The 22,403-nt window shown below is 42.8% G+C and overlaps 3 protein-coding genes across 4 annotated transcripts in view; 1 reads left to right on the top strand and 2 right to left on the bottom strand.

Moving 5' to 3' along the window:
- The window catches only part of elp2 (elongator acetyltransferase complex subunit 2), a gene marked incomplete at its 5' end in the record, with an annotated part of 127,459 nt that overhangs the window by 80,845 nt on the left and 24,211 nt on the right, over positions 1-22,403 (bottom strand). Inside the window, 4 exons of one of the 2 annotated variants that reach the window (XM_080734442.1) lie at positions 2,611-2,773; positions 3,447-3,517; positions 4,178-4,256; positions 5,488-5,619. In XM_080734442.1, the coding sequence (XP_080590568.1) occupies positions 2,611-2,773; positions 3,447-3,517; positions 4,178-4,256; positions 5,488-5,619 (445 nt within the window). Of the gene's footprint in view, positions 1-2,610; positions 2,774-3,446; positions 3,518-4,177; positions 4,257-5,487; positions 5,620-22,403 lie in introns of those variants that run through there. The other variant, XM_080734443.1, reaches the window with a different exon arrangement.
- LOC308292324 (bactericidal permeability-increasing protein-like) lies at positions 10,633-12,039 on the bottom strand (the record flags this gene model as incomplete). The annotated part of the gene is made up of 1 exon (XM_080734640.1): positions 10,633-12,039. One exon carries the CDS (start codon positions 12,037-12,039, stop codon positions 10,633-10,635), a length of 1,407 nt encoding a protein of 468 aa, XP_080590766.1.
- The window catches only part of ctnnal1 (catenin (cadherin-associated protein), alpha-like 1), a 145,915-nt gene continuing 144,919 nt past the window's right edge, over positions 21,408-22,403 (top strand). The window contains exon 1 of the mRNA XM_080734445.1: positions 21,408-21,880. Within this exon, the coding sequence (XP_080590571.1) occupies positions 21,785-21,880 (96 nt within the window). The 5' untranslated portion in view covers positions 21,408-21,784. The remainder of the gene's footprint in view (positions 21,881-22,403) is intronic.

The raw sequence follows: 22,403 nt of genomic DNA, 5'->3' as shown, positions 1-22,403 counted from the left end.
ATATACATGTATTATTCGGCTATTCAGTATTCGGTTTTCGGCAAAATGTTTCCAGTATTCGGTATTCGGTTTCGGCCAAGAATTTTGCTTTCGGCACATCCCTATCAGTAACCCTGACGCTGGTGAGTAGCTAACCTGTCGACACCCGTAGTCGAAGTAATGACACGTAGAATGAGATCACGTGATTTCACCTAATTGGATTTCACCTAATTGGCTATTCTTGCTGCACAACACTCTTTCATAGAAGACATGCTGGCTTCTATGAAATACAAATGACTGATGTGACTTAGAACTTTAATCCATGAGGACACGGTCGGACGCACACACGCATGCACGCACGCACGGTGCGCGTGCGCGCACACACACACACACACACACACACACACACACACACACACACACACACACACACACACACACACACACACACACACACACACACACACACACACACACACACACACACACACACACACACACACACACACACACAAATACATGGAATTGGCCTTTTGTAATACGCAATGAGTTATCTCGCCGCATAGTAAAGGTGAAATTATGCTAATACGTGTCAGCGGCCAATGTTAATATATTAACGGCCTGCGCTGTAATTTAATTAAGTGCCGTTTTTTGTCTAATGTATACAGTATGTCGTCTCTTTCGGGAGGAAACCTCATATGTCCAAAACTGGTGCTTTTCAGGATAAAAAAAAAGCAGATCTACAAGCTCAAAAGAGCTTGAAGATCTGCGAGTTGAGATTCTTTTTTGTGATGCCGTAATATGATCATCAAGTAGGGGTTAAATTGTGTTTTAAATAAACACAAAAAGTTGAAATATGGAGATAAGAGGTTTCTGCCCGACAGCAACGATGTGTACCTGTGATAGCATTCCTCCAAAACAAAGGCATCTCAAGGTTATGTCCCAGGATGCAAGTATTCAATTCACGTACACACTACCCACACCCGTGCACACACACACACACACACTGTCATATAGCATTAACATACATCTGTAGTGACAGAGAGGTGTCACAGGCAGTTTTTAAATGCAGTGCTGTCACTGGTGGTGGTGGAGACGGGTTTTGAAATGCTGCTGAAAATGATCTCCGTGACCTTAGCTGTGCTGGGCGGTGGGTACAGTTGCACTATCTATTTATCTATATCTATCTATATCTATATAAATATATATACCGGCTCAAGCAGCCGCGAAATTAACACCTCCAATCCATAGTGGTTGCCATCCTGTCACTATGCATTTGTTAGGCTACATAAACATTGACAAATGTGATTATGTGACAAGTCCCTGGTGTCCTATAAAAGTATACGGCTGCGCTCACTTAAGCTTTTTGAGCATTTTTGATACCGCTAACTGACAGCTTATTTTGCCTCCAAAACCATGTTAATGGCCTTGGAAAAAGGCCAACCCTACAGGGAATATACCGTTAAATGTCACATCACTGGCAAATGACCCATTGCCTGTTGATGGTTTTTTTATTAGCTTTCAATTTATGCCGCATACTGGAATTAATTTTAATGTTCACTCTATTAATGCTGACGAAGGGAGTTTACCTGCTGAAATGTTGTTTTTTAGTGCCTCCATAAATTATTGCATGATCAGAGGCTAAGGGTATACCGAGTGTGTGGCCACCTTGATTTAAAAAAAAAAGAAAATACATTTTGATTCTACTAATGCTGTCATCAACATCTACAGTGTCAACCATGTAAGTCACATTTTAGAACATTGCAAATTTAGCAGATGTACAAGCTCATGACTTTTTGGAATTACTTGCATTTAATCTATAATTAATGACAAACCCAAAATACGGAGGGACATCATGTTGAAAGTGATTAACTGATAGTAGTTAGTAGTTTATTTATTTCAGTCCAGTGAACAAAACATGGATAAATACATGCATACATTAAAGTTAAGCGAGCAGAGCGAGGCGTTGTGAGCTTGTAGATCGGCTATTTTTGGCTAAAGTTCTCAGAATATGGACACTAGGGTTCAAGTGGTTAATATAAAAAAGGAGGAGAAAAAAAGTTTCTATCACTCAAAGATTTGGAGGACCCCCTGTAGTAACTCTGGGGAACCCCTAGGGGTCCCAGACCCCCTGTTGAAGACCCCTGAATTAAAGGATGTGAATAACTGGTTTCTTTTAAACTGGCCTGAAAGAAAATGCATCAAGAGACCACAAGGGGAGGTAAATGTAAATTCCCATCAAAAGGAGGCATCATTCACTGCCACCGTTTATCCGCTTTCTCCTGTACATATAGTATTTATTATTCATTATAGTATTTATGTTGTTGACATGTATTCATTTATCATTATTGTCATTATATTTTTTTATGCTATGTTTATAAATTGAATTCATAGGACCACAATGGAAATGTTATTCTGTGTTATTCTTAAAATGGAAAGCACACCATGAACAGGACATTCCTGGCGCTTTGGGTGGTGCAGTAGTAAAGTCCCTGCCCACCAGCATGGAGGTTGTGGATGGATGCGAAGCCACACTTTGTTGAGCGTCTACGCGAACACAAAGGGGTAAAAAACTAAACAGGAAATTCCAAAGATCAATGGATGGAGTCAGCAGACCGGACAGGGTTTTACCTTTGGTTCCATCACAGAGCCAGAGTCTGACCGTGGAGTCGGAGGCAGAGGAGGCCACCAGGACCTTGGAGTCCCCCTGGGGGGCGTTGGGGTCCCCCAGGGGGATGGCATCCACAGCACACACAGGACCAGTGTGACCAACACACTCCACTGACTGGCTGAACTGGATTAGAAAATAATACAGAAGTTATTATAGGATAACTGCACAAACTCACTGATGTCCATGTATCGTAGCTGTCGGGCAGAAACCTCCCATCCTCTCCATATTCAATCTTTTTGTGTTTTCTTGTAAATTGACATCCTACTGTACTTGATCATATTACTGTGTCACACAAAAGCATCAATAGTAGCAGATCCTCAAGCTCGAAGCGCGGCGCAAAGCAATGAGTTTTGAGCTAGTGGATCTGCTTTTGCCATTTTTTTACTTCGATCCTGAAAAGAAAACAGTTTTGGACATATGAAGTTTCCAACCAAAAGAGACAATACACAGCTAGATAAACAAGTAGTCCTCGGTCTCACTTTAATTTTAACCATACAAAGCCTAGAGTACCTACAGTATGTGTGGCATGTCACAATAAGGTGAACATTAAACAAAAATATCAGATCTAGAGCTCATAACGTATAGCAATGCTTTGTGAGCATGTAGATTGGCTATTTTTGGCTACGATATTTGAGTAGAGGGGGTAAAAAAGATCGACCTCTGGGGGACCCTATTACAATATCGAACCGAAACCCCTGTACCGAAACAACCCGTATCGAATGAGTGCCCAAAACTATTTGTTTTTGGGATGCAGAGGAGTGGAGTGGTGTTGTGGTTAATGTACAGTATTTCGTACCTTGCCATTTTGAGCCTCCCAGACAATGAGACGATTGTCCGAACCTCCAGACACGAGGTGACTTTCTGGACCTGAGGGTTAGAAACACATTTTAGCAGACGATCTTAATCCAGAGCAGATTTACAGTAAGGAAGTTAAACACAAGGTACAACCAATTTAGAACAGCTTTGGATTCCATATAATACACTCTGATGGGGCTGTCAATGGGAGGGAATTGCAATTTAGACGAAGCTAGCCTGATCTACATCACTAAGATTACAGAACCACATGACTGGTGGACAGTAGTATAGAGTAACAAAGTCATGACGTCACTCGCTCATCCCTCGGTTCGCGGAAGTCATTTCTCTATGGAGAACGACATTGAGTCATCTTAAAATCGTCTCGTATAAGCATTGTGGTCCAAAAATAAACAAGTGGTCTCCGCGATATTGTTGGGGAGGTGGCTCTGTATGGTTTATGATAGTCAGTCACTAATATTTGATACAGTTTGTTTCTGGTGAAAATGTAACGTAATTCGACGACAGTAACATTAGCATTTTCTCTCCATCATTTGATTGATTCTTCATATTCATATGAGTCTAACCACTGAGATCATTTGTTTATGTTTGGAACACAGTTCTTATATGATGCAATATGAAAAAAGTCTATGGGAATTCAGAATTGGGGGCAAGAAAACAGGAACCAGGTACAATGTGTAAACTCCGTTACTCTATTATACATGTCCCACTCACCACAGTCTTGTCTGTGCACCCACTGGACAGCATTCACTCTGCCCGTGTGTCCATTTAGAACAGAGACGACCGTTCTCTCCTGGGACAAAAATCAAAAAGCTTATGATTTTGGTAAACATAACATAATATTGATGTTAAATACTTACTTAAGCCCTGTATTATACAGGTACTTTGTTTCACAAGCCCTAGAATGGCTGTGATGCTTCTTTCTTTTTCTTTTTAATCTTTTGTTCATGGTTATTTCTTGTTTCATTTGTATTAGCTCATCTTTGTGACTCATGTCTATAAAAAGTGCTACAAAAATAAAGTTATTATTATTATAATATGCATTTCATGTGTTCCATATACAGTACAGTACACAGCCATATGTCACTCCCATGTCATCCTGTGTTGGCGAGTCATCGCAGAGGTCAGATGTTGTTGTGATCAAATGAGGGTTCTGGCAGAAAACGTGTATTAAGTCAAAATGATCTCCACTTTCCCATGGACCACATTTCCTCCAGTGAGCACCGAACAGACACATAACTCATACTAACAGACCAGCTGGTGCAGGATAACTAATAACTAATTGATTAGCCTGCACCAGTCGCAACGCAGCCATCTATTGTGTACCCCATACATATTGTTTGAGCGTTGCCTTGACAAGCATTGAGGCCCATAGGGCAGGACGCAGGAGCCTATCTCCTATTACTGTAGTGGCAGTCTTGACATGATGCTAGCACAGTATGTCAGTATGTCACAGGGAATTACTGTACCCCCCAATCCAACCTACCAAGCAGGGATACATTTATAGGCTTTGGTATGACATGACCTGGGTGGGGGAATCGAACCCAAATCTCCCAATCTCAGGGCAGACACTCTGCCCACAAGGCCACTAACCAACTAGAGTTTCTGTTGACCATACATACAGTATGTGTGTGCTAATAAGTATCTATAGATTTTTTTTATTTGTATTCCTATTTATTATATATTATGCCGCCTGTACATATTTTTGGAACAAATAGACAATTTAAATCAAGGTGCCCAGTGCTCACTCTTCCTAAGTGCCCAGTATTCCTGTCACCATCTAAAAGGAATGCGAATTTGTATATGGACATGAAATATGTGGAATAACATCATAGACATTGTAGGGCTAAGAATGTTTATACACAATATAACACGTGTTATATTAAATGACTATTCTAAAAATGCTCAAAGGCTGAAAGTGTTTAAAAACCAAGATGCTTGGAGAACTGTCAGAGGCTGACAGCATGAGGTCTGCTGACTGCATAGGGAAGCCTGTTCTTAACTCTATATTAATATTCCAGTACCTGCGGGTCGTACAGAGCCACAGAGTTGCATGTCCCGAACGCAACGATGCCTCCACGGCCCCAGGACAGGACGTGCGGGGTTCTGTTGGCACAGCATGCGACATGGCATGTCTGGAGCACGGGCGCCGCCATCTTGGATGTTTGTTGATGTTGGTGGTGTTACCGTAAATGTGAGTGTATCTGCAACACTGCGACACGCAACAAACGTTCCTACTTGAAGGCTAAACTGTTTATTAGCGACATCTTCATATAAATTATATAATGCATAAATGTTATTATTTTTTTCAGGACGCGTCGTTTTCAGTGTGGTATTTAATATGAGTATCATCAACATAAACAAGAAAGAGAAGCTGTGCTTGGAACTGTGTAGTAAGAGAAGCCGTGCAAGCAATGTTCATGTTGTTCATGTTCAAGTGCACTACTCGTTCATGTCCACTAGATGGCAGAAGACAACCACAATACAACATAGAATCAGGGTCCGTCCATTGCTTGAAAAGGGGTTGGGGAAAGTGCAGTTGTGAATTCGTGAATATCCCCAAAATGAACACCAGAGCCTTAAAATATGTTTAGTTTCAGTAATATATTTACATGTACAATTAACTGTACTGGAGTAGGCTATAGGCCTATTCATATTATCCTGCAGAAATGTAGGCTAATAGTTGGTGTTCAAATGAAAATGTCACTGATAGTCTAAGATAGCTTTCATGTTAAAGGAGTAGTTCACCCCCAAAATGACCTTTTTTCTATTGATTAGTCACGCCATGGATACTTGAGTTCAGTTCAATAATATTTTAATTTTTTTGTCACATTCCTAAGACAAAAATGTGATAACAATAAATTTACCCCATCCGGAATCAATGGGGGTAAATTTACTCGAATCAAATTTTTGTCTTAGGAATGTGACAAAAACCAAAAAATATTATTGAACTGTACTCTCCATGGCATGAGTAATCAATAGAGAAAAAAAAGTCATTTTGGAGGTGAACTAGCCTACTCCTTTAATGCTGACAGCAATTTATGTTGGCTGTTTCTCTATCACAGCCTGACAGTTCTGGGAGCGGGCGTGTCTGCACCTGCTGTCTGCCAGAGTGGACACATCTGGACACAATCATCTGCAATCAATCCAGCCCTCCTCAGTTTGACACCAGTTTAGAGTTGTTCCTCCACTCAGACAGAACAGTGTGCTGCATGGAATCAGAGCTGTGACCAGTAACCAGGAGTCCACTGTGTAGTGCAGGGGTCTTCACTAGGCGGGGGGAGGGCAAATCCTTTTTTTCACAATCACATTAACCACCAGAACCCTAGCGTCCCTATTCTGAGGAGAACTATTAGCCAAACATAGTTTATTTAATTTTAGGCAAAGAGGTTATTGCAAGCTTCCCAGATCCACGAACATCAACCCCTCTACTCCTGCATATTGCACACATGAATCCAAATCCCCCAAACAAAATAAATAGATAATAGGCTATTTTTGCCCCTGTCAAAATATGACTGTGCAAATGAATAAAGTGCATATGGTGTGCTAATAATATCATTCAATTAATAAGCGTCACTTGCAAATAACAGAGGTCCTCTCTGTTACAACTTGGTCTCATATTCTGCTGTAATCATCATTTGAAGGGGTTGCATACTGTGTTCATGGGTTAAAAGAAACAGTCATAATCAAGTTCACCAGCAGATAGTGCTAAACACCACTCCATTCATGTTCGCTTTGCCATAGAACAGTGGTTCCTAAACCTTTTAGCTCAAAACCTAAAAAGATACATTTGATGTCTCCCTGCATGGGACCAAAACTATAGTGAAAATAGCGATCTGCAACTGCAAGCTCGCAGATAAGTCTTTGTATAGACCTGACAGCTGACAGTTGCCAGGGTCTAGTTTAGTGACTTTTTTGTGCAGGCCAGGGGGATTACTTTTGCTAATTTGAAGTCTTGGGGAAAGTGGCCCTGTTTGATAGATTTATTATGTGGGTAATGATTGGGGCAATGGAGGTGGCTGAGTCAATGTGAAATTTGGGGGGAATGAAAGTGTGCCAGTGCAGTGTGACCATGCCTTTAAGTAAGTCCAGAAATCTAGAAAATGAAATGAAATGGATTTGTAGGGAGTTACTCGGTGCATACACGTATGTCTCTAAAGTGTGCCTATTAAACATACAACAGTAAAACCAGACAGATTCTTGGTGTAGTGTGGGGCCTTAAATGCAAATTTCGTGCAAATTTGTCTTAAAGCGCCAAATTTTGCACAGATGTAGCCCAGGGCATGCTCTATCTAATGATTTAGCTAGGGCGCCAGAGTTTGCGACCTTCGGGGTCGCCACAGCGGTCAAATCAAGTTGGGCTCCCATCGACTTTCTATACAGGAGGAAAATACTCACAAAACTGTGATTAGTGATGAAAAGTGATGAGTCATCACTTTTCATCACTAAACCATCGTTTTCTGGGGCCATTTTTGGGGCCAGGATTGTTTTTGTGAGGGTAGATTTTTACCCTAGGTGACACAGGGAGAACATGTAAAATCCACAAAGAAGGGTCCTTTCCTTTTCGGGTCCTTTACATTCTGTAATGAGGGCAACTGAAATGTCCCTTTCAGTTGACCGCTCATTCAATTTGATTGAGAATCGACCTTAATTTCTGCTGCTACAAATAACGTGCATTCATCTACCATGTAATAGCCTGAGTCTGATAAATGTTTGGAAGAGGGGAAATCTTTGACAGGGAATTATACTGCACAGCCGTTGTAATTAGAGAAAAGAGAAGATGAGTGTTAAAATGTTTTCATTTACTGCTTTCTATTGTTTTAGCAATTTAAATGACTTTAATTTCAGTGGTTGGGGACTTGGGGGGCATGCTAAGTGGCTAAATATGTATTTTTAGACACAATAAGCCGGCGATTTCTTTATTACTATTTACAGTGACACTACTATAGGCCATAAGTCACATCTGTCCATGAAAGATTGTGGTGCATCTTGGGAATAGGCTTTGTGTCTATAAATACATATTTAGCCACTTGTACGCATGCCCCCACCCACTGGAATCAAAGTCATCTTTTCTTTTCTCTAATTACGAAATGAAATATGAACCCTTGTTGTAAACAACCAAAGTTGTCCATTAACAAGAGTATTTCCAGTTTTCAGTACTTTTACTTTTAGGCCTATATCTCTACTCCACTACAACTCTCAGAGTTTCCACTACAATTATTTGAAAACTTTAGTTACTAGTTACTTTGTAGATTTTGATTATGATTACAAACCATACAGTAACCACTTTTATTCGGCATCTCAGATCTACAGCTTTCTTTCGCTGCCCGCACAAAGTCATCGCCCAAATTATTTATCGTGTGTGAGACGACCCTGAGAGCCTTAAACCTTAAGGCTATATTGAAGGCTTTGAGTCATTTTGGGGTGAAACCACCCCTTTAAAGGCCCATTCCCACTGGGCCAGATAACAGATACAAAAATCTCTTTCTCCAGATATCTTTCCATTCAAAGTGGATGGTATACAGATAAAAGAAATATCTACCACAGATATTTGCCACAGATACTTTTATCTGTGGCAAATATTATTTTTATCTGTATGTACCATCCACTTTGAATGGAAAAATATCTGGAGAAAGAGATTTTTTTTATCTGTTATCTGGCCTAGTGGGAATGGGCCTTAAGGATTAAAAGGGATGGTTAACCCCCAAAATGACTTTTTGTCCCCTATCAATTACTCATTCATGGAGACTTGAATTGGAATTGATGACCGAAAGCAGTTCCCTATGGAGACACAAAGGAGACTTGTTGTTTCTCCATATATGGGAACTGCTGTTGGTCAATCAAATTATTGGCTTAGGAATGCGCCCAAAACATACCCATGAATGAAGTTACCACGTGGTGAAAAAAAGGCTTTTTGGGAAAAAATGAATGTTCAGCAGCAGCATATGAACTACGGCTCTGCATGCAGTGTTTGACCACTTAGTGTCCGCAGCGCTTTGTATTCCGTCTCTGTGATGTGATGTGGCCTGCAGACGCGCTCCGCATCACAAATGACTCCCTCATTAGTGGCCCCCCCACAGACAGACCGGTGAGAAGCATGTCCCCGTTAATTACCAGAGAGGTCAGACTGCTGACACACAGACATGCACCCACAAAGGAAAGAAACTCTGCAAGTACATGAAGTCAGAACTGAACATTATGCAATATTAACAACAAAAAAAGGCGAAACTAGCATTAGATCTATACATTTTCGGCTAGGGTAGAAAAGGAGTGGACCAAGTATAGATTCCTGTGGAATCCCGGTTAACTTAGTATATGGTTTAAAGAAGAAGAAAAAATTACTTATTTTCTATCAATTACAGTACACAGTACACACCCTAATGAAGGTTTGAATTTCTTTTAGTTTTTGTCACATTCCTAAGCCAATCATTTGATGACCGGGTCGTCAGTCAGTAGGAGATTGAGGGCCCTAGCTATTTTCGTCGATCCCTAAACTGTTTTGCCATTAAAAATAAATAAGCTCACAACGTGACAACGTAGATCCACTCTTTGAAGTATTTTGAAATGTTTTTCAAAATAGTAAAAACAAAAGGGATAAGGGCTAAGGCACCGGAGAAAATAGAGGGAGACTCGGCTTCATGGGGTGTATAAGTATAACTGATAGAAAACAAGTCCATTTTTGGGTGAACTACTCCTTTAAGTGGTCAAAGGGTAACGCCTGAATAAAGATAATGAATGCACTCAATGGCACGATTAAGCAATTCATGTCATGCTCTGTTACGCTTGTATAAAATGTAGAGTACTTGACCTTGGTTTTTGATCAAGATGGCAAGAGGAAAAATATCCAAAATGAATAATAGAAGAGGGATCATTAATGAGGCACAATTATAGGAGCTTCGGTCATAATGACTGATCAATTGGCTTTAATAGATCTCAACCCAGTTTTGAGATTTTGTACACCACTGTCATCATAACACCAAATGAGGAATATATCATTCTGGCAGCTCATGGTTGATATATATAGAACACATAAGCATGCATGGACTCTATGAATGAATGCTTTATTTGGAGTATAATAGGATACAGAACATTGATTTGTTCAGTAATATCAAATACATCCTCAAAGAAGAGGCAACACACACACGCACACACAGGTCACTGTGAACGGATTAGATTTTAACATCAGAAGCAATGACCACAAACCCCTTCTTCACCAGCACCACAGGGTTGACCAGTTGAATGTTGTGGAGGCTGGGTATGGCTAGTCCCTGGGACAGTATGGCATTCACTTTAGGTAACACCACCATCTTCACTGCCATCTTTACAAGACTCTCCAGTCCGGCGGTCTGGAATTCCCCCACCTCACTGGACACCAGTGCCATGGTAAAGTTGCTCATGGCCGCAGAGCCCTTCACCTTCCCCTGGGAGAAGAAGACTTTGAGGCTAAAGTTGGCATCGACACTGAGTTTGAACAGAGGGACCAGGGTTTTGTTTGGACAGATGGCAAAGGCCTTGACCGTGGCCAAGGCATCTACCTCCACCATGTCAGAGACGAAGCTGAACATGGGAACCTCTCCGGCATCCACTTGCAGCTCCATGAGCATGTTGGGAAACATCTTGGGCAGCTGAGGGATGAACGTCCCAAAGGAAGTGGTGTTGAGACGCACAGGAGAAGTCTTTGGGATCATGCTGTCGTTGATTTGAGCTTGTATGAAGGAGGAGTAGACGTAGGAGGCAGAGTTGACCGCAAACTCGGAAAAGCCAAATTGCACCATGTAGTTGCTTTGTGGGGTCAATACGAAAGGTTTGGCCTGGAACGGTGGTTCTGTGTGATTCAGAGCGTGGTAGAACTCCCCCTTACAGTCCAGACCCAGGCTTGTGCTGTGCACTTCAGGTGCAGAGGTGAGTGGGACTTCCACAGCCAGAGTGGGGCTAACCTTGAAGGAAACAGGCTTTGCAGCTAGCTGTCTCTGCACGTTTTGAACAAACTGCCTGACTCCAGGACAGATCCGCTCTTCAATTTGGGATTTGATGTCACCCTGATATTTCCTCACGAACGGCATGAACAGCAGACTGCCGCCGCCGTCAAAGTCTAGGGTCAAACCCCCGACCCCAGCTGAGCAGAAGGTGCTGCCGACAGTCAGGTGGCCGGTGGAGTCCTTCCCGAATCTCACCCCGGAACTCACATGGACGTTTGACAGCGTCAGCTTAAACGTACCGTGGTCGTGGATGAGCCCGTAGTGTGTCCTCCAGTCGCCGTTCACCCAGACATTGAGTCCGGACACCGCCGTCTTGAGTCCCCGGCCACCTTCGTCGAACCCTACCGATGGGTCGGGTAAGTGGCTTCGAGCTCTCATCCCGTCGAGGACGTAGTCCACGTCTCCCAGCAGTCCGATGCCGACGCGTCCCCTGACCGCCGGAATAGACGCCGTGTCTATTTTCTTCCGCATCCACTGGCCTCCGAGTCGCGTGCCGTATTGAAGCGCCTTGTCGGTTAAGACGAGCTTCATGGCAGGGGTTTCTCCATCGCAGTGAGAGTTAAGGGTCAACAGCAGCATGAGGAGGAGGAACGACATGTTGTCGCCTCAATGGATGGCTGCAGAGAATGCTGTCGCATGAAGATGGTTGTCATTTATATATTCAATACTGTTAGTTCCCTTTTTTGGTTTCAGTTGAGCAAGCTTCGATTCCAATTCTTTTATGTGATGTTTGATGGGGAACTTGACCTTTGAATTCCCTCATAAATTATGGAACCACAGGTTTTGTCATTGGTCAACAGTATCATGTCCTACTACCTCATGACTCAACTGCTTTTGATTGTTCTCAGAGGACTGTTTGACTTTGTTCTGTTTTCTGTTCTAGTCTTACATTTTTGTCTCACAAGATTCTCACAACACCATCGTCTTACAGTGGTTATTCCACACGTGTGTGTGTGTGTGTGTGTGTGTGTGTGTGTGTGCGTGCGTGCGTGCGTGCGTGCGTGCGCGCATCGCCACATCTGCTCCGTATGTACGTTTGTGTGCATGCTTGCATTATGTACACACTGGCAAAAACGAGACAAGCTCTCAGACAGAAGAGTGTTAGGCGTAAACAGTGTGTGGTGTGCGTGTGTGTGTGTGTGTGTGTGTGTGTGTGTGTGTGTGTGTGTGTGTGTGTGTGTGTGTGTGTGTGTGTGGGTGGGGGGCGAGGCGGGCCACGTGGACAACAACACCAGGTCACATTAGTGGGCTCAACGCTGTCTGTGTCCATTTGGCACATGTTGCTGCTGATGTGGCTGCTGCCCGTCTGTGTTGCTCTGCAGACCCCAATTAGACCAGACTGGGTCCCCGAGGGCGTCAGATTGGCACAGAGGCCACCGCGGGCAGAGGGCAAAACATGGCAGGGAGGCCGAGACAGAAAGATAGACCTTAATTAGACCGGTGGCTCTCCAAACATTTTAATTTCATCAACCCAACATAATATAACTCTGAGTGTATTATACTTCTTGTTCTTCAATAGGACTATACTTCTCCTCCTTCTTGGAAGGTAGCTGGTTACACCCATCTTAAAATCAGGCAATAAAGTTTTGGTTGAAAACTATAAACCCAACAGCATCCTCCCCAGCATTATGATTACTGAGAAATTACCAAATATGGGCATTCCCAGATATGTCCTTAAAATTGATGACATTGGGACAAGGATCTCCATATATGGGCATAAAACATATGTTCAATTAGAAAAGCCAAGCAGGGCCTTTGCGAGTTAGGGCAAGGGTTTGATGCCTGGGGATCTCCATATATGGGCATAAGGGGGTACCTCCAGGGCATCATCTGGGAATGCCCATACTGTATATTGACATTTTATTTATTTTATCCTTTATTAATATATATCCATATACATATATGGACTTAATATTAACGTTTTCGGGGAAGGTAGGGTGTAAATCAGAGTAAAGCAGGCTCTTGGGCAAGTTAGGGCCTTGGATTGATGACATCAGAAATCTCCATATATGGGCATAAAACAGATTTTGTTTCTGGGAATGCCCATATATGGGCAATTGGGCATGTTCCGACATCACATTGTCGACTATATATATATGGGCATAAAATATATGGGCATAAAGGGACATGAAGCCAGAGCGTGATGTCAGAGCAGCAAACCCATTCTGTTAAGTGTGGTTCTCCTACATCACAGTGACATCAGAGCATGATGCCAGAGTGATGTCACAGTGACATGGGATACCAATAGACTGTAAAAGTGTGTACTGACTGACTGACTGAATGACTGACACAGACAGACAGACAGACAGACAGACGAAGACAAGCTGCGACATTTCTCACTGAAAACAGCAAATAGTGTCTTCATTGAGAAAATCAAGCAGAGTCTAGATACAAACCCATGCATGTGTAGGTGCTGTGTTCCTAGATCTTAAACGGGCATTTGACACCGTAAATCACCACGTCCTCCTCACAAAACTCTCATACCAGTACTTCAACTTCTCCATAAATTCAATTCGCTGGTTAAAATCAATATTTATCTAACCGAAAACATTGTGTGGTGATAGACAGTGTCAAGTTCCTGTATCTTGAAAATACAGTGGTAACAGGGATCCATTTTAGGCCCTTTATTGTTTTCCTTATATATCAATGATCTACCAGATGTGTGCCCAGATTGCAATGTACAAATGTATGCCGATGACGCAGTCATCGGGGACATGTCTCCATTCCGACATGTCGCCACTCCGACATTGACTTCTTAATTATTGTCGGAGTGCCAACACTTCCATAGAGGTTAGGTTTAGGGTTAGGGTCGGAAAGGAGACATGTCGGAATGGAGACATGTAACCGCAGTGCACTGTCCATGGCAAGACCACTGAGCAGACCTCTGAGAGTCCAACTAGTGCACTTGACAGGGTACCCGCCTGGCTTGGCAATGCTTGCCTAATGTTGAATGTGAAGAAAACAGTTTCTGCTATTCAGCAAGAGACCAGTCACTATTGAGAAGTCCGGTGTATTTTAAAGGGGGGTAGAACTGGAACATGTATCACATTTCAAGTATCTTGGAGACATGTTGGACTTCAACTTAACCTTCAAAAAGCACATAAAAAAGTAACTAACACTATTAATTTCAATTTGCGAAACTTCAGGCAAATTCGACCATACCTAACAATGGCAGCAGCTAAAACAAATATCGCCACTGCATGATCTTTTCTCATATGGAATATTGTTTTAGAAACTGGTCTTTTGCTGAAAAAACAATCATCAAACCTATTGAACAATTATTAAACAGAGCTATCAAGATACTAGACAAAAAACCCAACTCTTACCATCACGGTAACATTCTGGAAAAGTATCACCTCCTGAGATTTGAAAACTTTAGTAACTTTAAAAATGCTTGTTTTATATATACTGTAAATTCCTTAATGGCCTGGCTCCCCCTCCTCTTATGGAATTCATCCATAAGAAGAGGGACATGGGACGTAGTACCAGATCAGTATCCAGGGGAGAATGTGGAATTGGATTCAGAAACACTACCTTTAGTCAAAACATACTCTGCATAAATGGATGCCAATACTGGAACCACCTCCCTGCCGCAATTAGAGAGATCCCCATATTTGGTGATGTCAAAGGGCAGTTGAAGCAGTGAACATATAATCACTTATGTAGAGCAGATCTTGTTAGTGAATTAATCTTTCAGGTTAGTCTTTTCAGTGTTGTTTTTACTGTAACTTCCATGACTCTTGTTTTGTTTCTCCCTGTCTTGTATTGTTTTTTGTTTTGTTTTATGTCCTGTGGACTACGGATGGAAATTAGCCATAGTATCGTATCGACGCCCCCACAAAGCCGGATGCACCACGATGGGTTGACTGGGTTCGAAGCCATGAGGTCTTATATTAGTCGAGGTGACGAGGTCACCCAACAGATATGGGGGTTACAACCCACCCACCCACCCACCACTGCCCACCAAAACCAAACTGCCTGGCACGTGCACTGCACCGCGTTCTCAGTTCTCACCCGCTCATCCTCTTCACAGAGTTACGTCAGGGTCACTGTACCATTGTAACGGAACGGGTTCAAACGCAGGGCTCCTCGGAGGCAACGATAGCGCGTCCGCCCCGAGCGCTAATGATCTGGAATGCTTTCTATTCCCCTCTCTCTCTCTCAGAATGCATTCAGCTGTGTAATCAGGTTAGCAGGTTGATGCTCACGGCTGCTTCAGAAATGCTGTCGTGCTGCCGTCCGTCTGCTGAACATAATGATAGAAAACGGGAACAATGGTCCCCCGAAGCTAAAGAAAAGGAACGCGCGTGAACTTTAGAGAAGACCACAATCCTTGCAAGCATGTCATGTTGTTGTTCTGCAAATTGTTTCCCCCCCAGAATCTCAAGCTTTATTGCTGCCGTCGGTTGCAGATCTGCTTAAATTACAACACTGCAGGCCTCCACCACCACCACCTCCACATCTCCTCCCATGATGTTTCGATCCCAGGGCTTCCACCGACATTTCCATGCCCAGGCATGCATCGCATGTTTAGTTCTTTGTTTATGAACGAAAATGTATTTTCCTTCTTTCCTTCTTTCTTTCCATTTTCCTCTTCTTGACATTAATTTGTCCCCTTGCATGTGGCGACCACCTCATGGGCCTGGAGGGCCACAACCCTGGCTTGTGTCTCAAGCTATACACTTCTAGAAGTGATGTAATGCTGATTTCACATGTCACAGCATGCAAAATCAGCAGCTCCTCCTCATAAGCTTTATACATTCTGCTCAGCGAATCTCGTCCCCGGAGCTGGACACGTTATACAGCCAGAAGGGAACGATGACACAGACAGATGAACAAAGGGATGAGAGAGAGAGAGAGAGAGAGAGAGAGAGAGAGAGGGAGAATGACAATTATAGAGTGAGTCGTACGACAGAGCATAAATTAAGAGTGAAACGGCATCGGAGTCAGCTTTACTCTGAGGCAACTGTAAAGCAAGACATTCACACAATGTTCACGTATCTTTTTATTTCATGACCTTGCAGTGCACGGATGATGAGCCAGGACAATTTGCATCTTGCATGAGTTTGTTTTGTTTTTTCGCGGGGGAATCTAAAAACCCAATCTGTCTAAAAGAGATTAGAGGCGGTGGAGGAGCAGCAGCAAATATTGAATATACCATAGCAAATGAAGTACGCCTAGCAAAACAAAGCGCCGTTTTTATCTGGGGACATGTCGTATTAGCGCTGTCCTTCTCAATGAGGCCTGATGATAGGATGAGGGATGATGATAACTGCTTAATATTGCACCAATCGTCGTTTTATTTGATGTTTGTCACTGCATACAGTACTCCCTGAAGGAGCGAGTGCATTTACTCATACAGGCTGGGGGCGGTGACTGTCAGCGGGGAGTGTTGGGTGGGAGGAGTCGTCGAAGGCTCTATGTCCTCCCAGTGGGGGCTCCTCACTGTCAGGTGAGCCAGTAAACAACAGCAGTGAAATGAGTGTGGGGAGGAATTAATTGGCAACGGAGAAGAACCCGTGTTCCAATGTAACCAATTTCACAAGCTCTTGTAAAAACTTTGGTTTGATTATTATTGATTTTTATTGATTGGTTCAATATTTGAAAAATCCACAGACCCACTTAACCATTTTCACTTTCATTCAAAAATGACAGTAACCGAAATAGCAATGTGCTTTTGTCACTTTTGTGTGACAAAATTGTAATTACATTTCTTTTTTTTAATCATAAAACGTTGAAACATGGAGATACAAGGTTTCTGCCAGACAACAACGTTATGAAACACATTTCACAATTGGATTCTATCTCTTAAAAACCCCCTTTCTCCGATGAAGAGGACGATAATTGGAAGCAACACAATTGTTTTCTCCAGGAAACCACTATACCACTGAGCCTTAAAGCAGATTCATAAGCATGAGATCTCTGAGGAACAGAAGAGCTGCCTGCTATCTGGTCTGGCTGCTAGGAGAGCCATTCATCACCACACTACACCACTTCTGTTCTGAACCCATGGGCTGCTGCATGCCTTCATAATGATGCAGTCCACACTGCGCGCGTGTGTGTGTGTGTGTGTGTGTGTGTGCGTGTGCGTGTGCGTGTGTGTGTGTGTGTGCGTGTGCGCGCGTGTGTGTGTGTGTAGGCTGCTATATAAACAGTGAGGGTCGAACTAAAGCATAGCTCTGGGGTTTTAAACAAACAGACCACGGTTGTGAGTGGCAGGCAACACACTCTGCAGAGTTATTACAAAATACTCGCACACACACATACACCTACACACCTACACACGCGCGCGCGCGCGCACACACACACACACACACACACACACACACACACACACACACACACACACACACACACACACACACACACACACACACACACACACACACACAATCATGTCTGGAACCAGAACAAAAGATTTTACTATACAATACTATTATACAATAAGAAACCTTGAACCTTGAGCATGGGCGTGCACACACACACACACACACACACACACACACACACACACACACACACACACACACACACACACACACACACACACACACACACACACACATTGCGACAAACCTCTGCTGCTGACTGAGAGACATGCCATGCATGCAGCCTCGCTGTAAAATCCTCAATTTTAATTTAAGAGTTTACAAATGGACCCTTGGGGATCCACTTCTGGTACCATTTTGTACACTCCTCTGGCTCTGAGTCAATGCACTGAGGATTTGCCTGTGAATTGCTGCCGCTGCCAATAAAGCGGCCAACAGAAATAAAATCTTCAGTCAATGTTGTTGTATGTATGATATGACACATGTTTATCAATGGTGTAAAGTAACTAAGTACGCAATGTGGGTACTTGTTCCATCACAGTGTTTAGAAGCAGTTATAGTTGCTTCCATCCATCTGTTGAGCTGCTAATATCTGCTGCTCTCTGCTGGCTTGTCATTCAGCCGAGCTGCACTTTTACAGTTACTAATAACCAGTCTGTTCTATTTGTAAGAAAAACACTCAAGACTTACTGTACTTCAAATATAGCAGATGATCATGCTCACTGCACATTACATTGTGAAACGAGGTCTGAGCGTTTTGGGATCTGCTTTTATCGCTAGTTTTCTACATTTGGTGAAAGTCTTTTTCCTCAGACCATCATCAACACTCCATCATGATGATCAGAATGTCCACTCCTTGTTTGTGTCTTCTTTTTTTCAAAATTTTCCATTTGTAATTAAAAACATGTTTTTGCATCCAAAGAGCCTTAATGTCCTTTTGTTATTTGTGGACTTTAAAGGTCTATCTTTTAAGTGGTGTTCTTTGGTTCAAATCAGTCAGTGTTAGCTCTCTATTAGACTCATTGCTATTGAGTGTTTCTCCCTGTCTCTTCTGCCAAAATGCATTTTCAGGTCAGGATACCAATTTTAACCAATCAGGAGAGATAACTAATACAGGATAAACAAGTGAAGAAGGGAAATAAAGAAAGTAGCAAACAACCTGAGAGCCATACACTTTTAAGCTGATAAATGTGTACTCTCTTCTGATTAGATGTTTATTAAAACGCTGGCAAGACGGGACATCCTCATTATTGAACAAAATATAGAACTTTAACTATTTAACAAAACCCTTTTTGTTTCACCCCAAAATATCTCTTACCCTAGTACTGGCCATCAGCTTAGGGATAAAAAATTATATCCCTACGCCGGCCATTAAAATTAATTACTGGGGGAAGGAGTGGATTGATTGATTGATTGATTGATTGATTGATTGATTGATTGATTGATTGACTGAATACTTTATTATAGTTTGCATAAGTACAGAGGTAATAGTTATACAATGATGCTATTTATTTTCAAAATAAATGAAAAAGTAAACGAGAGTAGGGGTCTATACTTTTTCCACCACTGGAAAGAACCGTATAAACAGAAGCTAAACTTATCTCTCTCTCTCTCTCTCATGAAAATGTGTGGCCTGAGCTTCAGATATTATGGGTAAGCTCATAGAGGATTGATGCACATTCCACCATGGAGTTGGTCTACGTGTCTGTGTCTGTGTGGTTTGATTATCCATAATATAACCTACCTGACATGTGGTTTTGAGACAATGAGGTGGGATTCTCTTTAAGCTGATCTCAAAAGATCAAGCCAGAGCACTGCAAAGGCATTCCTTTGCACTAAGGGGCTTACAGTTATACAATCCACTGTGCATTATAGGCTATACCGCAGTATAGGCTATACCGCAGAACCTGTCAAGGACTACGCAGTACTAGATATCATCAAAACAACAGTCCTAAAAAACAATGCAAAATAAATGGTAAGGTGGTTTTAAAGGAAGTTAGGGATTTACACTCCTTTAAGGCCTTCGGTATGGCGTTCCACATTTTAGTGGTATAGCAGGAGAATGAATTTGACCCTTTGTTTGAGCTGAATCTGGGTTGAACAGGATTTGTGGCACTGCCTCTGGTCTTAACTGTGGACATCCTTGACGTTTTGGAAGTATTTTGTCACATGGGTAGCTTAGTGGTGTAGTGTTGTACACCAGGCCCATTGCAAGATGCTGTAGGCCTACTCTGTCATACTGTGAGCCACCCCACGCTTGATTGGTGAATAGTGGTGAGGTGAGTCCGAGAAGGAAGGTTAAGCAGGACCCTAATTAGTTTGTTCTAGCTGTTTGGAGCCTTGTTTTCAGGGCCTTTGAGGCGTTGCGCTAGGATATGTGTACTCCATAGTCATATAGAGGCATTGCACCCGCTAAAGAGTCTTCAGTGTATTGTTATTTGCAATTTCGGTCCTTTTTTTTTATTAAACATTTTTCACAACTTAACTCATTCTGTGCCTATCCCGAACATGTTCGGGATATGTTCAATCCAAAACAGTTTTTTTTAATTAATTGACTCCCTGAGCTGCTTGTAGAGTCGTGGGTGGTCCTGGCTCGTCCTACGCTAGCCAGCTAGCCATTTTACATGGTCCGACGATATATTCCATTAAAAATGGTTTAAAATACATTTTTGAGACCCCCCAATGTTCACCGAATGTTCAGCGCCGCTTCCGGAACGTAGTCCAGTGTGCCTATCCCGAACATGTTCGGGATTTTAAATGAAATGAATAAAATGATCCGAGGCCTTCTGAAGCCTGAGCCTAAATTTAAAATCCAGTGGTCCAAATACTGGGGAAGCCATGCCGGCCGTGAGCCGCGAACGTAGCCGCGAATCGCCGCCGAATCCAATGAAAAACCACATCTTTGGAGGCCCATATCTCTGGATTGTGTTTTTAGGGATGTGGCGCGAGGTTTATTTACGGCAAAATCGCCGAAAAATGATCTTTAAAATGACAAAATGGGAATAGCTATTCTGTTAGCATTATCATCCGGGACCTTTCCATGACGTGCACGAACGTGAGCAGTGAGCACGCGCGTCACTGCAACGTGAGTCCCCGGATGCTAATGCGCTCGCCTATGGGAGAAAGCCTGGCATTCTTTGGCGCCATCTAGGGGCTGGCACTGGTAGGGTTAAGTTGTAGATTATATTGTTTACGCCCTAGCCTAATTAAGGGTTAAAATGGATAAATTAATTTTGATGTATTAGCACATTTTTGCCCAGACCCTATACTTTGAGAACCACACTTTGACTACACTGCACTATTTCAAAATATGCCTAATTTGCCTATAGGCCTAAGTAATATCATTAAGTACCCCATAACATTATTGGTTACACCCCGCCATGTAGCTAATGTCATATTTGTCCATTGTTATGTTACAGCTGCCCATTAAAGTCAATTGCCCTGGAAAATGTTTTAAATAGTGTGTGTGTGTGTGTGTGTGTGTGTGTGTGTGTGTGTGTGTGTGTGTGTGTGTGTGTGCGTGCGTGCGTGCGTACCTACGCGCACGCGCGCGTTGCTGGTGCGCTGCTGCAGTTCTCTCCTCTCCTCTCAACTCGCACCAGGCAGGCAGCGGCTCACACAGTCCCTCACCCTCAGCTCACACACAGCCCGGTGTAGCTCAGCCATCGAGCAGGAGGAGAGTCAGTCACAGTCAGTGCATGGGACTAAAAACACGGTGTGCGCTCAGCTTGTTCCACAAATCAGAGGCACTCTCTCCTCTCGATCAGGTAGGCTTATAGGCTACAGAGCTCGCCTCCATCCCACCCTATACTACTGGGAGTCGTCAAAAGTGAAGAAGCAGACAGTAGGCCTATAGTAGCATATACTTTTTAGGCTAGAGGCTCGAGCTGAGCAGCAGCAAGGTGCGGGCTGGAGAAGGAACAACTCTCCATTTGGGTGCGTTCATTCCATGCGTGTAGGATCGGATCGGGGGGTCTCTGGAGCTGCAGGCATTATTAGAAAGATCGGCGGGAATGGCTTCGTCTCCGAGCGGCGGCACCAGCTTCGACTCCGGGCTGGAGATCAAGACTCGCTCGGTGGAGCAGACGCTCATTCCTCTGGTTTCACAGGTGAGTTTTTTTTATTATTAACTTTAAATAAACAAACACCGAACAAGCTTTTTTTGTGGCTTCACCACGGACTGTCTGTCTGGAGGAGCAGGCTACTTACTTTTTGCGTTTCTTCTTGCGCCATTGTTTAAAACACAACAATGTCGCTCTTGTTGTTCCGAAAAGTCGGCGTTAAAAAAAAAGTTGTCGGATATTATGAATGCTTTAAATCAATGTAATAACGCGGTTTTATGCACTTGTTTACGTCTGCTGTTTACCTCGGAGTCTCGTGCTGCATGCAAGCACTGTCTGTCTGTCACATGCTGGGGGGGGAAAACAACTAAAACTTGCCACAAGTTTGATTCAAAGTATCCACATTGACATCAAGGCGTGTTTGGCCGCAAGCCATGATGTGTTTCTTATTATTTTATTACAATGGAGGCTATAGTTAACATTTGGTTGCTTAGCCTGGATCTATCAATCTGCAGAGATAGCAAAAGTTTCTTTGCAGCAGACAGAAAAAGATAAGTTTTGGTGCATCATC

This window comes from Nannobrachium achirus (assembly GCF_963921795.1).
Source record: "Nannobrachium achirus genome assembly, chromosome: 10".
Classification (NCBI taxonomy): domain Eukaryota; kingdom Metazoa; phylum Chordata; class Actinopteri; order Myctophiformes; family Myctophidae; genus Nannobrachium; species Nannobrachium achirus.
Note: the sequence above shows the minus strand (reverse complement) of the source record. Positions and strands in the feature narration are given on the sequence as shown.